Here is a 16948-nt window from a genome sequence, read left to right as displayed (position 1 = left end):
GGTATGTGAGGAGTACGACCCTGTCCACACACAGCTATTAAATGGCCATGATTTCTAAGGATTTAAACTTCAAAAAATATTTTGTATTTTTGTTGCTGTGGATGGAGAGCACTTTATGAAAACAAATTTTAGATAAAGGGCTGATGATCAAAATGAAGATTTGCTGGAAGATGCACTTTAATGAATTCCCTAACTTGCGTTTAACTAAAGGAGTATCTGGGTGGAATTTTATGGCTTGTGTTGTACAGGAGGGCAGACTAGATGATCTAATGATCTCTTTCTGGCCATAAAATCTCTGAATCTGTGAGAGGTTCTGGGCTTTGGAATTCATTTCTCTTTTGCCCCATAGCCTAAAATAAGCAGGATTTTGGGGTGGGGAAGGGGGACTGTTTGTTTTTGTCTGTGTGTGTTTTTAGGGCACACTGCAAGGCATATCCATTGGCATATCAAAGACAGGAAAGAGTTTCTTGTTTTTTGGTTCATGATTTTACTTTGTAAGTGGAGGTTATGATTTTTGGATGGTGTGGATGTGCATTTGTGTGTGTGTGTGTGTGTGAGAGAGAGAGAGAGGTTTGCATTGACACCTAGTGCTTCAGACAGATCTTTTATAAACCAGTATATTGTCTGCACCTGTTTGTCACTGCAGATGCCAGGATTCTTTTGTAAGGCAGGGATGCTGACAATCAAAACAACAAAAATCTGACTTCTCTCTTCCTGCTTTTGTGATCCTGCACTATCTTCACTTGCCTACTCATCACAGTTCTATTATATGTCTTCCCAAGTCCAAATAGTTCCTGAATAATAGATATAAGGATCATGTGAAAATGAATATCATCTTTTTTCACCCAACCCTGATATTTTATAGCTTTGTGCTCAGCAGGATATTCATGTGATGTTTAAAACACTAAAGTAGAACTAAACTTTTTTTTAAGTACTGTATTGTTCACTAATCTACCAAAACAGTGTGGTGCTATTATTTTAAATGGAATAATATTTTAGACCATTTAGTACTATAGTACACTTTAATAGAAATAGAAAAGCCTTATTTTTTTTTAAACGGGCAATCTTTTACCAGTATCACAAAATAATTCAGCCAGGACTTTACAGTAGTATTTTCAATAGGCCCTATAGTTCATGACAAGAGGTATCATTTGTGTACGTATCTGAGAGCAAAATTCAGCATCCAAATTGGCAGTTTTTCAGTGGAGGGAAATGTGTAGTGTATGAGGAAAACTAGTCAAATTTCCATCCCTCTCCTCCACCCCAAGTTAAATAGTGTGTACTTAAATATTGTCAGGTGTAATATTAAAATTGCAGCATAACAGTCCAACAAGTCAAAATAAAGTGTGTTCCCTTCCATTTTATTAAAAGACAGAAAATATCAAAGTCAAACGGAAGAACACAATCCTTCCAGGTTCCCATATGGTAGAAAACCCATATCATAAAATTAAAGAGCAGCTCTCTGAAAATTGGCTCATTGGGGCTAATTAAAGCCCCAATCCTATAGCTGACCATATGTTGTATGCAGGTCACCCACTGAGCCTTTGCAGAGCCTCCTTGATGTCAGTGAAGCTCCAGACGGGTATAACAATCCACTCACATGCTGTCAGTTGCGGGTTTGGGGCCTTTCTATTGTTAGTGATTTAAAGGAATTCTTTTTTTGTAACCATGTAACATCAGATTCAGCTTTGTTGAATAGGAATTGCTGCCAGTCAAACTAACGCAGTTTGTTTCTACAATAGAATCAATAGAATGAAAAAGGTAGCTTAAGTTAGCTAGAGATCTAGGCTGTATAACTTTATTAAACAGAAGACCGGTAAGACGAGCAGGGAAAGTGGAGGAAAACCCAAGTTTATGCTGGTTCTATTTTAGATTTGTGTGATCTTTATCAATATAGGAAAATAGTGCTTTCTTCATTGGAAGGCTCTCAATGTTTCTCATTTAAATGTGCACAGCTAATAAAAATTATTACATTAGTTCAATGTCATTTTTTTGGAGGTAGTAGCAAGGCTGGGCAAACAGGGCCCACGCCCAGGGCGCCATAGCCTGGGAGGTGCCATAAGGGGCTCGGGCTTCCCCTGGCTGCCTGTGGCCGGACTCCTCTCTTCTCCGGCCCCTCCCCTGCACTGGGTCGGCAGGCTTCTCCCCGACCCCCACCCCCTTGCTCCTCAGCTGGCTGGCTGAGGGCTCCGGCTCTGCCCCACCCCTGGGGAGCCCAGAGTGGTGCGGCCGGGGCTGGTCACCAGCGGCATGGCCCACCACTCACTGTCCGAAGTGGAGCCGGCTCCCTCTCTGCTTTCAGCCCTGTGCCGCTCGGTCTCCGGCGGGGGCCAGCCGGGCTGGGGTCAGGAGGAGTGAAACTTCCACGGGGGGGAGCTGGACCAAGCAGGAGAAGAGGGGGGACTTAAGGTGACAGTGCGCTCACTGTCTCTCAAACTTCCCTCACGCACACAGGCTCTCACACCCACGTACACTCTGCCTCTCACAGTCCCCCAACACAGATTGTGTCTCTCACACACACACACAGTCTCACATTCCTCAACACAGACACTGTCTCACACAATCCCCCAACACACAGTCACACACACACTGGCGCACGCGCGCTCGCGCTCTCTCTCTCTCTCTCTCTCTCTCACACACACACGCACGTTATTACTGCTTGGTACTTCCAGTCAAAATGCTCGAGGTGAGCCAGGAGTGGCTAGAGGCTGCATGAGGGCCGTGGGCTCAGGCAAGTTGCAGCCCCCGTGTGACGGCAGCAGGCACCACAAGCCACCGCAGCAGCACAGAAATGTGACAATACACCATATACCATGCCACCCTTACTTTTGCTGACAGTGGCCTAGGAATTTGCTAGTTGTAGCAGTTACTCATTGTGACATTATCTGATTAAAACATGACCATGTAGATCAGTGTTGCAACCACTGTTGTTATATTTGCAACAAAATGTGGCATGTAAGATGTCTATGAAAAGGTTATGATTTGCTGAATATGTTTATCCTATTTGTATGCAAGTATCATTTTTGTATTTGAAGTTACAAGTATTGACGCTATACCTGTATTTCAAATGTTTTCTTCTGGGGTAATGCCCACAAGGTAGTTATCCAGCAGATCTTGGAGGGACTAGTCAAAGTAAGTGGCTTATCAAGGGACACTTAACTAGGGTGACCAGATGTCCCATTTTTAAGCCCGTCTGCAAGTGTCCCGACTTTTTCTTAAAAACGGGCAAATTGTCCCATATTTTCTGTGTCACCTCCCTTTCCCCCTCCCCCCTATCAGTACTGGTGGGTCCTGCTGCTGGCCAGATCCCTGCTAGCCAGTCATCTGCCCACCAGTGGTGAGTGGGGGGATCCAGTGGCCAACGATGTGGATAATTGAGCAAAACTGATGGTGGGGCCCTTTACGTGCTTCCTCCCTCGCTCTCCTCTCCCTGCTTTGTCCCTTTGCCCCCCCCAGCTCCGTTGCTCCTCCATATTGCCCCCCCACCCCCTGGCAGAGTGCATCCCACTCCTAGCGCTGAGCAGAGAAGCAGTCCCTGGTCGGCAGGCTCCTTCCTTCCCCCACTGCCTCTGGCTGGGCCGGCACCCCCGGAAAAGCTGAAGACCTTCTGGCCTGGGGCACTGGACAGGAGGAGCCGAGCCCTGCATGTGCCAAAGCCCCGCACAGCACTGGCACAGGGAAGCCTCTCTGCCCCTCAGCTAAGCTGTGGAGTGGCCGGAGGGAGGGGAGGGACAAAGCAATTTCCAGCTTGTTCACACCCTGAGCCTGCAGGCTCCACAGCAGCCCCCCCCCCCCGGGGCAGAGGCTTAGCACCTCTTCACCAAACCCCCGCCAGCGGGTCTTGCCCCAGGGAACCTAGGCCTGCTCTGTCCCCTAGGCACCGTCCCCTGCTGAATCACCTCTCTGGCTGGGTTTGCTGAAGCCCCTGCAGTCAGCTTCCCTGGGCCCTGGTCCACAATGCATTCTTCGGGCTTAACCCCTTCCTGCCTGCGCTGTAGCTGGGGGATAGGAGACGGCTGGGTTATGTCGGTGGTCAGCAGCAGCCTGGAGGTGTTAACTGCCTTTTGACACTATGTGGGCAGGAAGGGACAAGCTGCTTTCAGCCATGGGGGAGGGTTCAGGTGGGGAGATGAGCTCTGCAAAGACATGGGCCAGTTCATCCCTTCCCCTCCCCTGCAGCTGGAAGCAGCTCCCGTCCCTTCCCTCCCGCAGTGCCGAAAGGCTTCTGGCGGCCACAATCTCATGTGAACCCTAGCAGAAATCTAGGGAGAGGGGGCACATCACTCTGCATTCTCCCCACACACACATGTTGCCTCAGGAAGACGCAGTGGCAGGTACCAGGAGAGGCAGGTCCATCCCAGGTGCTCAGCCAGGCATGGAGGGTGGAGAGCGCCGTGCAGAGGACGCTGGGTTGGTTGGTCACATACCCCCACCCCACCATGTGCGAGAGAGATGTACGGGAGTGTGTGTGTGTCACCCCTCCCTGTGTGTGTGTGTGGGGGGGGACAGTAGGGTTTGTGTGTCACCCTTTCCTATGTGAACCCTAAAGCCTTAAGGATAAGAAGGTAAATAAAAAGAATCCAACTAGCAGTATTGTTGGGGGAGGGATAGCTCAGTGGTTTGAGCATTGGCTTGCTAAACCGAGGGTTGTGAGTTCAATCCTTGTGGGGGCCATTTGGGGAATTTAGTTGGGGATTGGTCCTGCTTTGAGCAGCAGGTTGGACTAGATGATCTCCCTTCCAACCCTGATACTCTGATTTCTTTTTAACAGGGGCTCAATCAACTTGATGTTAATTTGAATGTTTGTACAATTGATTGCTGTTGAACTCACTTGAATAAGAGTAATTTTGCCAGGTGTCCTGTATAGGGAAATATGGTCATCCTACACATAACTCACAATGGACCATGGGAGTCACCCATCTACACTGAATGGACTTTCCTGTGGACATTCCATATGCAGTATAGGTAATGGTCCAGAGGTGATGTGCGGGGGAGCCCAGGTAGCCCGTAGGAGCCAAGGAGGTTGGGAGGGGGGCACCAAAATACAAGTTCACCCAGGGCACTATTTTCACTAAGGCCAGCCCTGAGTAGTAGGAAAGGTGGCAATATTCTTGACTAAAAGAAAGGGGCTTAATTTGCATGCAAACAAGTATGGTACAATCATAAAGTCTTAGCCCTTGTAATAAAAATAGAAGCTGATGTTTATTAATATATCATTCCAGATACATGAAGTACTATTATGTGGCTCATGGGTTGCATAAAATGTCATGTTGCCACCCTGGCTGTAGACTAAAGCTCTATAAAACTGGAAATTCCACCAGATGGCCATTTCAAAGCAGACATAAAAGTTTTAGAGCTGCGTTGTGGCAAGGCCCTAGTTACGGCTAATGTGAAAATAGCATCTTAAAAAAAAAAAAAAAAAAGTAATTACTGAGCATAACTGACCTATGTTATGGTACTACTACTAATCATAGTTTACATGTAGATGATACCTTTTGTCTGAGAGTCTGGAAACACTTTACAAAGACTGGCAAATGTTCCCATTTTACTGATAAGGAAAGATACAACATGAAGAGGTTGTGCCTTGATTGTTGAGTGACAGAGTTGAGATTATAACCCAGTCTGCAGACTCTGCGACCTATTCCAAGCAGTGTTTTCTATTGGCCAGGCAACTGGACAGATGACCTGAATATTATTCCTGGCTCTGCCCCTGACTTGCTATGAGGCGAAATGCAGATCACTCAGGACAAGATTCTGCCATCCTTTCACTCACCAATACTTAACTGATTGAGTAGACCGAATCAATTGATGGGTCTGCTCCTGAAGTAAGGTACTATGCAATAAGGGTGTGGCAGCATATAGCCCGTAAGCATTTATTTGCTTTGGTTTCTCCATTTGTAAAATGGGGATAATGCTTATATTTGTTAAAGTACTTCGAGATCTCTGGATGAAAAATACTATGTGCGTGTGTGATGTTATAGCTGTTCTTTCGTTATTGGATTAACCGTCACTGACCATGAATTTATAAAGCATTAGTCTACAGTCCTGGCAAACACATGAAGTTTTATTAACCCAGGAGTCACATAATAGTATTCAATGGTACTAGAATGACATTAATATCAGACTCTATGTTTGCTAAGGGAACACAGAGCAAGTGCCTCTACAGATAGTATCTTCAAAAGTGTCCTCGGCTGTGGCTGTTGGGTTTAATTCATGAGCACATGGACAACTAACGTGAGCTAAAGGACCCCTCTGAAGATTTTGACTTTTGAGCTGCCAGTGAGTTCACAAACACATAGGCACAAATTAATTGAAGTCACTGGATTTGCAAATTGACCGGTATTAACCCATAGATACTTAGAAGTCGCTAGCAGACAGATTGCCAAATCCTGGAGTAACATTCCTATTCCAAAGACTGTTCATCTGGGCGAAAGCCTCTGAAGTTAAAGCATTGTTTGTGTTCCTGTCATATAAACTCTGATCTTTTGATTTGTATTTAGAGAATTGTCCTTAAAGTTCTCCTTTTTTTATCTTGATTTTTTTTTTTCTTTTAGATTGATATGATTGTGACCTTGGGTGGACTTGGAGGACGCTTTGACCAAATCATGGCATCAGTGGAGACTCTCTTTCATGCAACTAATATCACTCCCACTCCAGTTATAGTTATTCAAGAGTGCTCCCTCATCTGCCTACTTCAACCTGTAAGTGAAATGAAGTGTGAGACCACAATAAACATGATCCTGCAGTTCCAACAGTCAAAACTGCCATTTCCCTCACCAGGGCTTCACTTGCATCAGGATTGTAGAATTAGACTCTAGATTTAAAATAGATTTCTAGCAGCTGGGAGATGACTTTTGGCCACACCCCTGCAGAAATGGTATATTTTGCACCTGCTTTCTGTAGAGATCAGGATTAACTCACCAAGAACAGATTTTAAATAGAGGGTGGGAAACTGAAGAAGTGAAAATTTAGTAAGTGCTAAAACTTTATTCAGTTTTGTAATTGGTTATGAATGGAAATATCTTTGAACTTTTAAATTGAATTCCAATGGAATTAAACATAGCTCCCTCTCCCCTTTTTCATTTTAAACAGAAATATATGACTGACACATGAGAGAGACACTCAAGAGGAAAATTCAAGGGCTTAACAAACATGTCAGACAGAATTCTCATATAGTCCGAATGCTGCAATTTATTTTGCCTGAAATCCAGATGTGATTAATGAGGGAATCTATTTAGAAATGTGTTGATTTTGTGGTGATCAGGTTTTTATCCAGTTATTGATTCAGAAAATAACACAAATGATATCTTGTGCAGCTTTCACTTTTAAGATTTAATTTAGAAGCAAAAGCTGAGTAAAAGAGCTTTTTTTCCTAACAGCTACTTATTGGCTTCTGTTTGGAAATATTTTTTCTGATGGCTGGATTTTTAGAAGTTTAACTAGCTATACATTTTTATCCAGTTTGTCTTTATAAAATGAGATTCAGTGGCAAGGTTGATGACCAAGCCTGCACTATGCATGCATGCTTCACTGTAATCTGAGAGGTATTAATAGGGTTCTATAAGAGATTGCAGATTTAAATCCACAGAGGCGAATTCTACATTATCAACATGAGGCACTCTGTCTGTAGGAGGGATGTTGGGCACAGGAGCTCATTTGCCACTATGACAAGGAATCACTGTGATTATTAGTTGCAGAGCTAAAAGGCTAGATATGGAACAAAGTGAGGAAAAACCTGGGCTGAAGGATAATTGCGATCAGATCTGAAAGTGGGAAGTAATTTACCTGTGAATGATTTGCACATACTGTACTGACACTAAATTAATTTTAGGAAACTTTTGAGAAAGCTAGCTAGAGCATTTTGAGGAGTTTCAATAAGATTAGAAATGCCCAGTTTAGCGTTTAAAATATTTGCTTTTATCATGTAGCAATTTTAATTCTTTGTATTTAAAAATGGCTTCTAAAATGGCAGAGCTAAGATTATGTAATTTTGAAGGAATAATTCACCCCCTAACAACTTGAACAAAAGTCCTTTGTATCATTATTACTTATTTATGCAGTGTGTTAAGTGGGTTTTTTGTTTTACTGATAATTTTAACCCCTTTATTACACTTTTACAAAACATGTTAACACTCTTTTTCATTGGCATAGGCTAATACTTCTTTCACTCAGTTTCTGGCTGATGTACAGTATTGCCAGCTGATGATTTTTATAACTCCAGGCTGTTTCTAGTATTCAGAAATAAAGGGCAGATTCAGGGGGCAGGAATCTTACAGCAATCTTAAAACTAACTGACGCACAATTCCATTTCATTGCTGGTTTAAACTTGTCACTCCATTATCTTCCATCCGCTGCCTTGGTCCTTTTGGAAAATAATTTTAACTCTCTGTTTTCCAGATAAAATCAAATAAGTGGTTTATAAATAGGAATAAATAATCCTATATTTGAAGTACTTTCTTCCTGTTCTGTTCAATTTAGGTTTACATTATGATAGTTTCTCTTGTAAATAGCTATGGAAAATGACAGCTCTTTTTTCTTTGTAATTTAAAATCAAGGTAGGAGAGAATTAGAGCACAGTGGGAGATGACCTGACTTTTTTGAAATAATGCAAGTGAGGAACAAAAGAAGTGTGATAGCATGATACACAAAGACAAATTATAAAATTAATAGGGACATCTGACATACATGTGACAGTGTCCTGCAATATTCTTGAAAAGCCCTATCTGTGGAGTCCATTGCATTAAATGCAAAGGTTACATATTATTGTGGGCCTGGATGATCAAAGGACTATACTGAACAATTGCATCCCTTGCATCCGACGAAGTGGGTATTCACCCACGAAAGCTCATGCTCCAATACGTCTGTTAATCTATAAGGTGCCACAGGACTCTTTGCTGCTTATACTGAACAATGTGGCAGACAAGAATGATTTGGGGGGGGGCCAGTATGTGTGAAGTGGAATTCCTGGGAAATACTTGAAGGGGAGGTGAAAGCAAATGCCCTCCACCTGTTGTTCAGAATCGAAACCTTTGGAAGCTATGCTCTGAGGAGAGATCCATTGTTTGCAGTTCACCTGTTCCTGTAGGCTGGAGCTTTTAAAGGCCAAAGCTGTATAAAGAAACAGGTTGATATGCACAGTTTGAGTTCTTGCTCCAAGCTGAAGCTGTTAGGAATTTGTAACCACAGGAAAACCTCTTTGTCAGATTTAAAGGACTGACCTCCTACCAGAGGTGGGGGTGATCTCTGGTAAGCTTATTAGTGTACAAGTAGGTTCTTCTATTGTTTTAATGTTTTCTCTCTGATGCTGTCACCTTAAGAATAAATATGCTTGCTTAGAAAGAGTTGTGGTAATTTATAACTGTGGGCAACTATGATGTTGATAGCTACTGAAGGAAAAGCAAAGCACTGACTCTGGCCTGTTTAGGTAGTTTGGCTACCTGGGAATAATACAATGTAGGCAGGGAACTGTGTAGCCTGGAAAAATCCCAGTTAGGTAGGGAAGAGATAGGGTTTTCTGCCCAAGAGAGGTGACTGCTGAGAGCCGAAAGCTTAAAAATAGGTGCCCTTGCTGGACCACAGAGGGAGATCACAAGACCGTTGCCCTTAACTGTGACAATGTCTTGCAAGGAAATCTTTCACATTCATGTAACATGCAGATCAGAAACCATTCTCTTTTCAGGAGAAAGGATCCATTTTTGTTGTTGGGTTTCTGGGACAGCAAAGTATGAGCAAAAAGCATTTTATCTCCAGATAAAATTAGACTTTCCTGTTAACATAAGAGTATAGTATAGTTCTATATTATGTATCCTCCCTATATGTTGTTTGTTTTTTTTATTTATAACCAAAATAGAGAGTACACTTTTACCCCATGCTGTACACATCTTTGACATAGTTAGAAACAGGGTGACATCAACATAAAGCCAGCAGCTTTCCCTAGTCCCACCCCTCAGAAATAATCGGCAGAGATAGTCAGACACACCAAAATTATCTTGCCTCACCCACAAACATCAGTCTTTATCATTTTTCTCATTCCCCAAAAGCTTGACTAAACAGTGATTCTTTCATTGTGCCCTGAAGATCAACAGATTTGGAAGCTACTGCTGATCCCAGGGCACTGGTGTCATCTCCCATTGAGATATGCCACTTGCTAAGGAGGCTGCCATGGTCTTAATCAGTTTAAATTTCTGGATTGTTTTAAGATGTAGCCCCAGGTAGAGTTAACTGCAGTAACCTGTATTATAAATTAATATATCTATCAGAGGACAGATATATAATGCTTGGTAAAGCATTTATAATCCCTGTTCATAAAATGTGTTTTTAAGTATATAAAAGTATATAACTTAATCAATTTAATGTCAGTTTTTTATACTTTTTAAGAATGATCTCCTGCCTCATTCATTGTGAATCTTAGCATTCAATCTGTCAATTGATTCTTTTATGTATGGCTAAGTTTGTAGAAGTGGACAACATGATTAGGTCAGGAAAGCAGCAATGCTGCTGGCTCATGTTGTGCCCTTAGTTAGTCACATAACCTCTCTTTGTGCCTTTATTTACCTGTCTGTAAAATGGGTAAAATAATACCTTTAAGAGCTTCATTTTTAGGCTGAACATTTGTAAAGCACTTTGGTTTCTTCAAAGGAAAGCTTTCATACTAATGAAAATTATTTTTTTTTAGTATGTCTCATTCCTCTGACTATAAATAGGGAGGCAGAGTAGATGCTCCAGCAGGTGACATTTCCTTTGAAGCAGCTTCCAATGTGATGATTTAAGCAAAGAATTAAAAATAGAATACATATCTCTGCAATGAAGAGTGATCATATTTCTCTCTGTGGTGAAAAAAGAATCCTTAATAAGGAATAATCATTTCTTATGAACAGGATATTTTATGTACCAGTCCATACTTTTTATGCTTGAAATTTTGCTAATGTCAATTACCATTAGGATATACCCTGGCTGAAGAACATTAGGCCCTCAGAGTCATGTTTATCATGCTACCCATGCTCAGTATGAATGGCTTAAGGTTTCACATACATACTTTCTCATTTTCTGGTACTGTGCTTCTCGGGAGTACAGAAACATTAGCTTCTGTACACTGAGCATAAATTATCTTTTATCTGTGAGTTTTATGGCAGTTTGTAATACAAGGTAATAGGATTTATGACCAAGAAATGAGAAGATGTCCAAGAGTTAATGAGGCATGTCTTTTCATTATACTGAGCAGAGTTCCGTGTTCCCCATGCAGGATTCCACCATTGAGATGTGGGAAGAAGTATTGCTACTTGTACTTGAAAATATGTTGCACAAGAATACTTTTGTCAGTTATCTAACTCTCCAGAAATGCTGTTTGACCTATTTCTTCCATGCTGTGTTGTACTTCCTCGTGTTTTTCCTTCCCATAAGAAATAATGAGGAATGTAATAATGCTCATAGAAACTGAGGAAGGAAATAGAATGCTGATAATATTAGGAGTGTAACCCTTGTGGTTAAATCTAAGGTCTCGGGGTCAGGATTCCTGGGGTTTTTTTCTCAGCTCCACTGCTGACTCAGTGTGTAGTCTAGGGCAAGTCACTTAACCTCTGTGTGCCACAGTGTTCCCATCTGTAAAGTGAGTGAAATACAATTACCAGACTGGGTGTTGTGGAGTTTACTTACTTGTAAAATACCATAAGATCCTGAGATGAAAACCTCTATAGAAGTGCAAGATAATGCTGTTGGTAATAGTTGTAATAACAACAAACAGGCTTTTAATTAGCTTCCAGATCTACACCTACAAAAAAAGCGGGGGTGGGAAGTACCATTTCTTCAACTCTACAGATTCAGGCTCTGATCCTGCCAGTGACTCCACAGGGGCAGACTCATATGCCTTTGAAGTCATTTGGGCTCTGCACAGTGCAGGGTTTTGCAGGACTGGGGCCCAAGTCCATCCTCTCAATTAATAGGCAAACTACTCAACAGAGGCAAATGTCTGCCTGTCTTTCTCTCACTCTCACACATACACACATGTCAAGTTCTGTGAACTGATTTCACACCAATCAAAACTTCTGCTCCTTTTGTGACTAGACACAGTCAGTGCAGCATGCATCAACAAGAAAAAATATAAGATTAGGTACTTGCTCTCCTGTGGTTTGTTGTTGCAGTTTGGTGTGGCAACATCTTTTTGCCTTGTTTGCCAGGATGTCCCTGCTTGTATGGTAAAAGATAATGGGAAATCCAGATAATATGTGGTCAGCCTCTGAGTTTCCTGGTCTCGCTCCTTTCTTCTGATGCAAGGCTGTCTCTAAGGTCCTGATCTCACTCCTATTGAAGTTCCTAATCGGCAGATCTCAATTCTTGAGTCTCTCCTCATTCTTCCTCCAAAAATTTTGGAACATCAATGTCTATTTTGAATATACTCTTGGCATATTGTGAGGGTAGTCTCATTTACAATGAAGCCATAGTAGTCTGAGTGAAAGAGCTCTTTAAGATTCTGCTCTAGAGATATCAAAATATTTAATTTCCTCCTTCTCCTCTAAGGTTGCATCTCATTTAGTGTTTCTGTTTCTAGCATGAGGACATCACCACTCGAATCAAAGCAACAAATCTCTCTTCTTCTGCTTCCAAAACCTCTTTTTGTACAGCTGGCCTAATTCAGGACCTTGCATTTTATGGAGTTCTTAAGGATAAAATGCTCCCTCCCGAGAAAGCAAATCTTTCTGTGGCTGCCTGTTGAAGAAAATAAGGCATTTCTTTCCAGCTGAATGGCTGATGTCTAAAACTAGCAACAGTGAAAATGGACTGAATTCCTCCTCTGGGAGTCTGAACCTTCACTGAGGGTTCTGGGATTGTTGTGAACTACGTTGTGTTTCTAAGGCTTCATAAGACTGATATACTAATGCCTTCCAGAAAAGGTTACAATACACTTTACTTTGGCTTGCTTAGCAGGTGGATTTATACTTCAAACAATACTGAACCACTTGAAGTTCTCCCCTAGTTATTGGCTACCAAAGATGGTTCCAGAGGAGTGAGTGTCTGCTTGAGGAATGCCAAAACAGAAGTATCTAGGAGAATAAGACATGATAGAAACTCTGGCCATTTTATTTTACCCCTAAAGCTGTGTCATTTTACATTGGCTTTCCCTGCAGTCAGATTTAATCATGATGCTCTAATTCCAGTACTGGGCAAATGTCCTGCTGCCTCTAAAGTCTTTGGATGTAGCTAAGCCTATCAATGTGAGGTACTTGCTTGCCTATTCATAGGTTGCTCCATATACTGAAAGTTCCATGTCTTTATATGCATTTGTACAGCATGCCTCTCAGCTGGGGTGTGAGGGTGATGTTTATGTAAATGGGTATATAGTAATATAAATATAGTCCTAATTAAAGTCTTAAAAGTGCCAGTACCCTTGCTCCCTCGCTTCTTAAGAAGCTCACCCTGAGGAATGCACTATATCCTTGCTGAAACAGAAACTTCATTTGATTTCACAAGAAGATAGCTTTGCCCAGCTTCTACCCTTAAAAGAAATGCAACTCAGCACTCCGACACTTTTTTTTAGAAAGAATTCCTTTCCCGCCCAACTCCTGTAGGAAAATATCGGTGGGCTAACAGTCATTGGATTCACTATTGTAGTATTGCAGCTTTGATGACACTGTATAAAAGTGGCCTACAAAAGCCTCTATTTCTTTTGGTCAAGGCTGTGTAACTGTCACCATTTGTTTCCTGCATTTACTGAATTCAGTTGATCCAGATGTGATTAATTTTTTTCCCATTCCCATTTTAAGAGTTGGGTGGAATTTATAAGCTATCCTACTTTTTGCTGTTTCCACAGGAAAATCTAAAGGCAAATTTCTCATACTGATACTTTGTTGAGTTGTTTTGTTCCAGTATGTCACATGATTGCTGTCAAATAAATTTAGAAATATTAAATAAAAAGTGTTAAAAATGTCCTTGTAAATGCTCTTATCCTTTTGAATTGCATAATTAGTATCAGTAGAGAAGTGCAGTATTACACCAATTTTCAGAAGAGTGTTTTAGAATAATCCTGAATTTTGTGAGATGGTGTAATTCAAATGTGGTGACAGAGCACTTTGTAGGGTAAGTGGAGGGACTGTTTGCAGTGTATGACAGCAGATACTTACAAAATGTTTCTATTTAATGCAAGCATACATGTAAAATATTAAAGATTTTATGTGCCTTGCATACACAACCCTTGCATACATAAATAGTCTGTACTCATGCAAGTGACTGCTTTGAATTCAGAGGTCAATTTGCATATGTAAGAGCTGTTCACATGAGTAAGGGTTGCAGGATAGGGCACTAAATTGCAATGAAACTTGAAGACAGTGCTTGCAGGATGCTAGGCTTTAACTTTTAACACAGGCTTTATATATCCAAACCGCCACTACCAAATGAGGTACATTTTTCATTACTAAACAAATCCTCTTTTAGCCTTATTTTCTATGATTCAAGGGTAATATCCTGTGGCCAGTTAGATTAATCACACATCTGTTGTTCCTATTAACCTCTGAGAATGCATCTTCCAAAGAGTATACTGATTTAACTAGAAATGAACTAATTAGATTTCTTTTGTATTTCTAAAATCTGGACTCTGATATTGTTTGAGTCAATACCCAGATTTCACTACTCTCCTATGGTTCTGCTGTCAAATATTCAATCTTTGTCCAAACTTCTAATTAGGTCCCACAACAATTCATACATGAGCATATTGGAGCATCCTGAATCTAATAAAATTCTTCCTGGGAGATTGCTTACCTCTGCTGTTGACCCTAGCTGTTGTAATGGACTCTCTTAGTATTTTAATAACTGATCCTTCCAGTTTCATGAAAACAGGGTGCACTGTACCAAAAGAAGCTTTCTGTTAAGACTAACTTTCTTAGGGCTGGGATTTTCATGTTGGCATTGTTGTTCTTCACTTTTTTTGTAATCTTGATTTTTACTAACTTCTTTTTGCAGTGTTCTGATACCCTTCATTTGTGTGTGTGATGCAATATAAATATTTTCTTTTGCCATACAAACAAATTCTTCATATATGATATCTGACTGGAAGTTGCTGAACAATTTCCATTAATTTCTTTTTAAATGAATTTCCATTGAGTTATATTGGAAAAAGAATAATACACTCAGTACAGTAGCCTCTGTGATATTTATTTTGACTTTTTTGACACTGTCTGCACAGTTTCAGATTTTATTTACTGTGCCGCAGACTTTTGTATTGATTAGTTCCTGACTGCACTTCAGGAGTTATGATGGGTTGAGGGAAATAGCTGGAAGTATGGGCAGCTGGGTTTGTTAGGCAAGGAGATATGGGGAAGGCAACCTAAAGTAGTAGGATAACCACATTAATTAGGTGTTTCTACTAAAAGGGTCAACAATGAAATAATATGACTGTTACACTGTGGTCTTCAGGCTTCAGAGTTAACACCCCATTCAGACTGATGGGAATAGATCATACCTCTCATGTTTTGTCTTGGGATCTGCAAGCAAAAAAGGTATGATGCTAACTCGGATTAAATAGCAATGAAGACTTGGCAGACCAGATTTTAACTCAGATTAGCAGCTCGAGTTCAAACCCAGGTTCCTCTATATGCTTTTACGTGAACTGCTAACCTCAGTTAAAAGCGGAGTTGCGATGTGTCCACTGCTATTTTAACCTGAATGAGCTAATGTGGGTTAGATAACCCAAGTTAAGAACACTTTTTTCTTCTTCAGTGTAGACATACCTTTAGGCTCTCTGCAGACAGGCAGACTGCAGTGAGCAGTTCAGATTCTATTGAGCTAGAAGATTTTATTCATAACAAAAGGGTCAGAAGAGTTTTTCTTTTCAGTCAACTCTTAGATTCTCAACTACAGCTTTGGAATACACTTGCTTTTCATGCATGTATATGCTTGTAACAATGAATTCATATTGATAATAAATACTAGAAGATCATCATTTTGCTTGGTTTATCCAAATACGGGAAACAGTATCAATTCCAGATTTTGCCAAGAAAGCCTCAGTTAGAAGCCATATAGTTAGAAATAGACCTGGCTTACAGCATAAATAAACAAGACAGCAAAAGAATGAAAAGAAAACAGAGGAAGTGATTTGCCCAAGATCATGCAGCACATCAGGCAGAGCTGAGACCAGAACCCAGGATTTGCCAATGCTCTGCCCAGTAGGCCACACTGCCTCTCCATAGAGCATCTTTTCCCCTATCCTACTGCCTTATTTGAGGTGAATTTCTCCTAAAAGGTTCTGTAAGGGGAAACATGATATTGTGGTTTGGTTCCCACTTCTAATATTAGCAGGACTCTCATGATAGGTGGGGTATGTAACAGGTGAGATTCTTCCTCTGTCCTCCATGTAATTTTGATTGAGTGTTTTAGAGAAATTGGCAGGTGTCATGGGATCTGTAATCTATAAAACAGTTGCTTCTGGAAGGAGAATAAATGTCTGAAAAGTATTTTATTACATGTTATTAAAATTGTAGAAGGGGAAAAATGAGTACTTGTATTCCGAGATTGAATGTAAATGCCAGGAAAATTGAGCTGATAGAGAACAACGTTCAATTATTATCTACTACGAAAACAAGAAAATTCAGAATGCAAAATACTCAGTCTGATCAAAGCTTTAATTACTAGTATTTTCCTTTACAGAAAAACTGGAAATGTTTTTGAATGCTCAAATCTCAGAGTACTGAGTTCATCCATACTCAAGTCCCATAACGATATTGAAAAATGTTATCTCTTAAATTTGATCCCATTGTAAAATTGCTCAGGAATTTTCAAATCCCTTCTAGTATCAGTGTTAATTCTGTTTCTGCCTTCTTGGTGGATTGAGCTATATATGGATTGACTACATTTACTCTTATTGTTACTTTAGGATCACCTGGAAAGAAGGATTATATTCAGTAATATCTGAGGTCCAGGGGAGAATGCTATGCCACTCTGATAAATGAGCACATGTCCTTAC

At 40.9% G+C, this 16948-nt stretch overlaps 1 protein-coding gene across 15 annotated transcripts in view; it reads left to right on the top strand.

Annotated features, from left to right (window-relative positions):
* The window catches only part of TPK1 (thiamin pyrophosphokinase 1), a 476657-nt gene that overhangs the window by 300579 nt on the left and 159130 nt on the right, over positions 1-16948 (top strand). For 12 of the 15 annotated variants that reach the window (XR_005593748.1, XM_039523059.1, XM_039523052.1 and 9 more), the window contains one exon: positions 6555-6701. The exons of 2 other annotated variants lie outside the window; for them this stretch is intronic. Coding sequence is in view for 12 of the 13 variants with exons in the window: in XM_039523059.1 (XP_039378993.1) it covers positions 6555-6701 (147 nt within the window). In the remaining variant the exon portion in view is untranslated. Of the gene's footprint in view, positions 1-6554; positions 6702-12544; positions 12725-16948 lie in introns of those variants that run through there. One more of the 15 variants, XM_039523064.1, reaches the window with a different exon arrangement.

Source organism: Mauremys reevesii, linkage group 2, assembly GCF_016161935.1.
Source record: "Mauremys reevesii isolate NIE-2019 linkage group 2, ASM1616193v1, whole genome shotgun sequence".
NCBI lineage: Eukaryota > Metazoa > Chordata > Testudines > Geoemydidae > Mauremys > Mauremys reevesii.
This window is presented reverse-complemented; position numbering and strand designations above follow the sequence as displayed.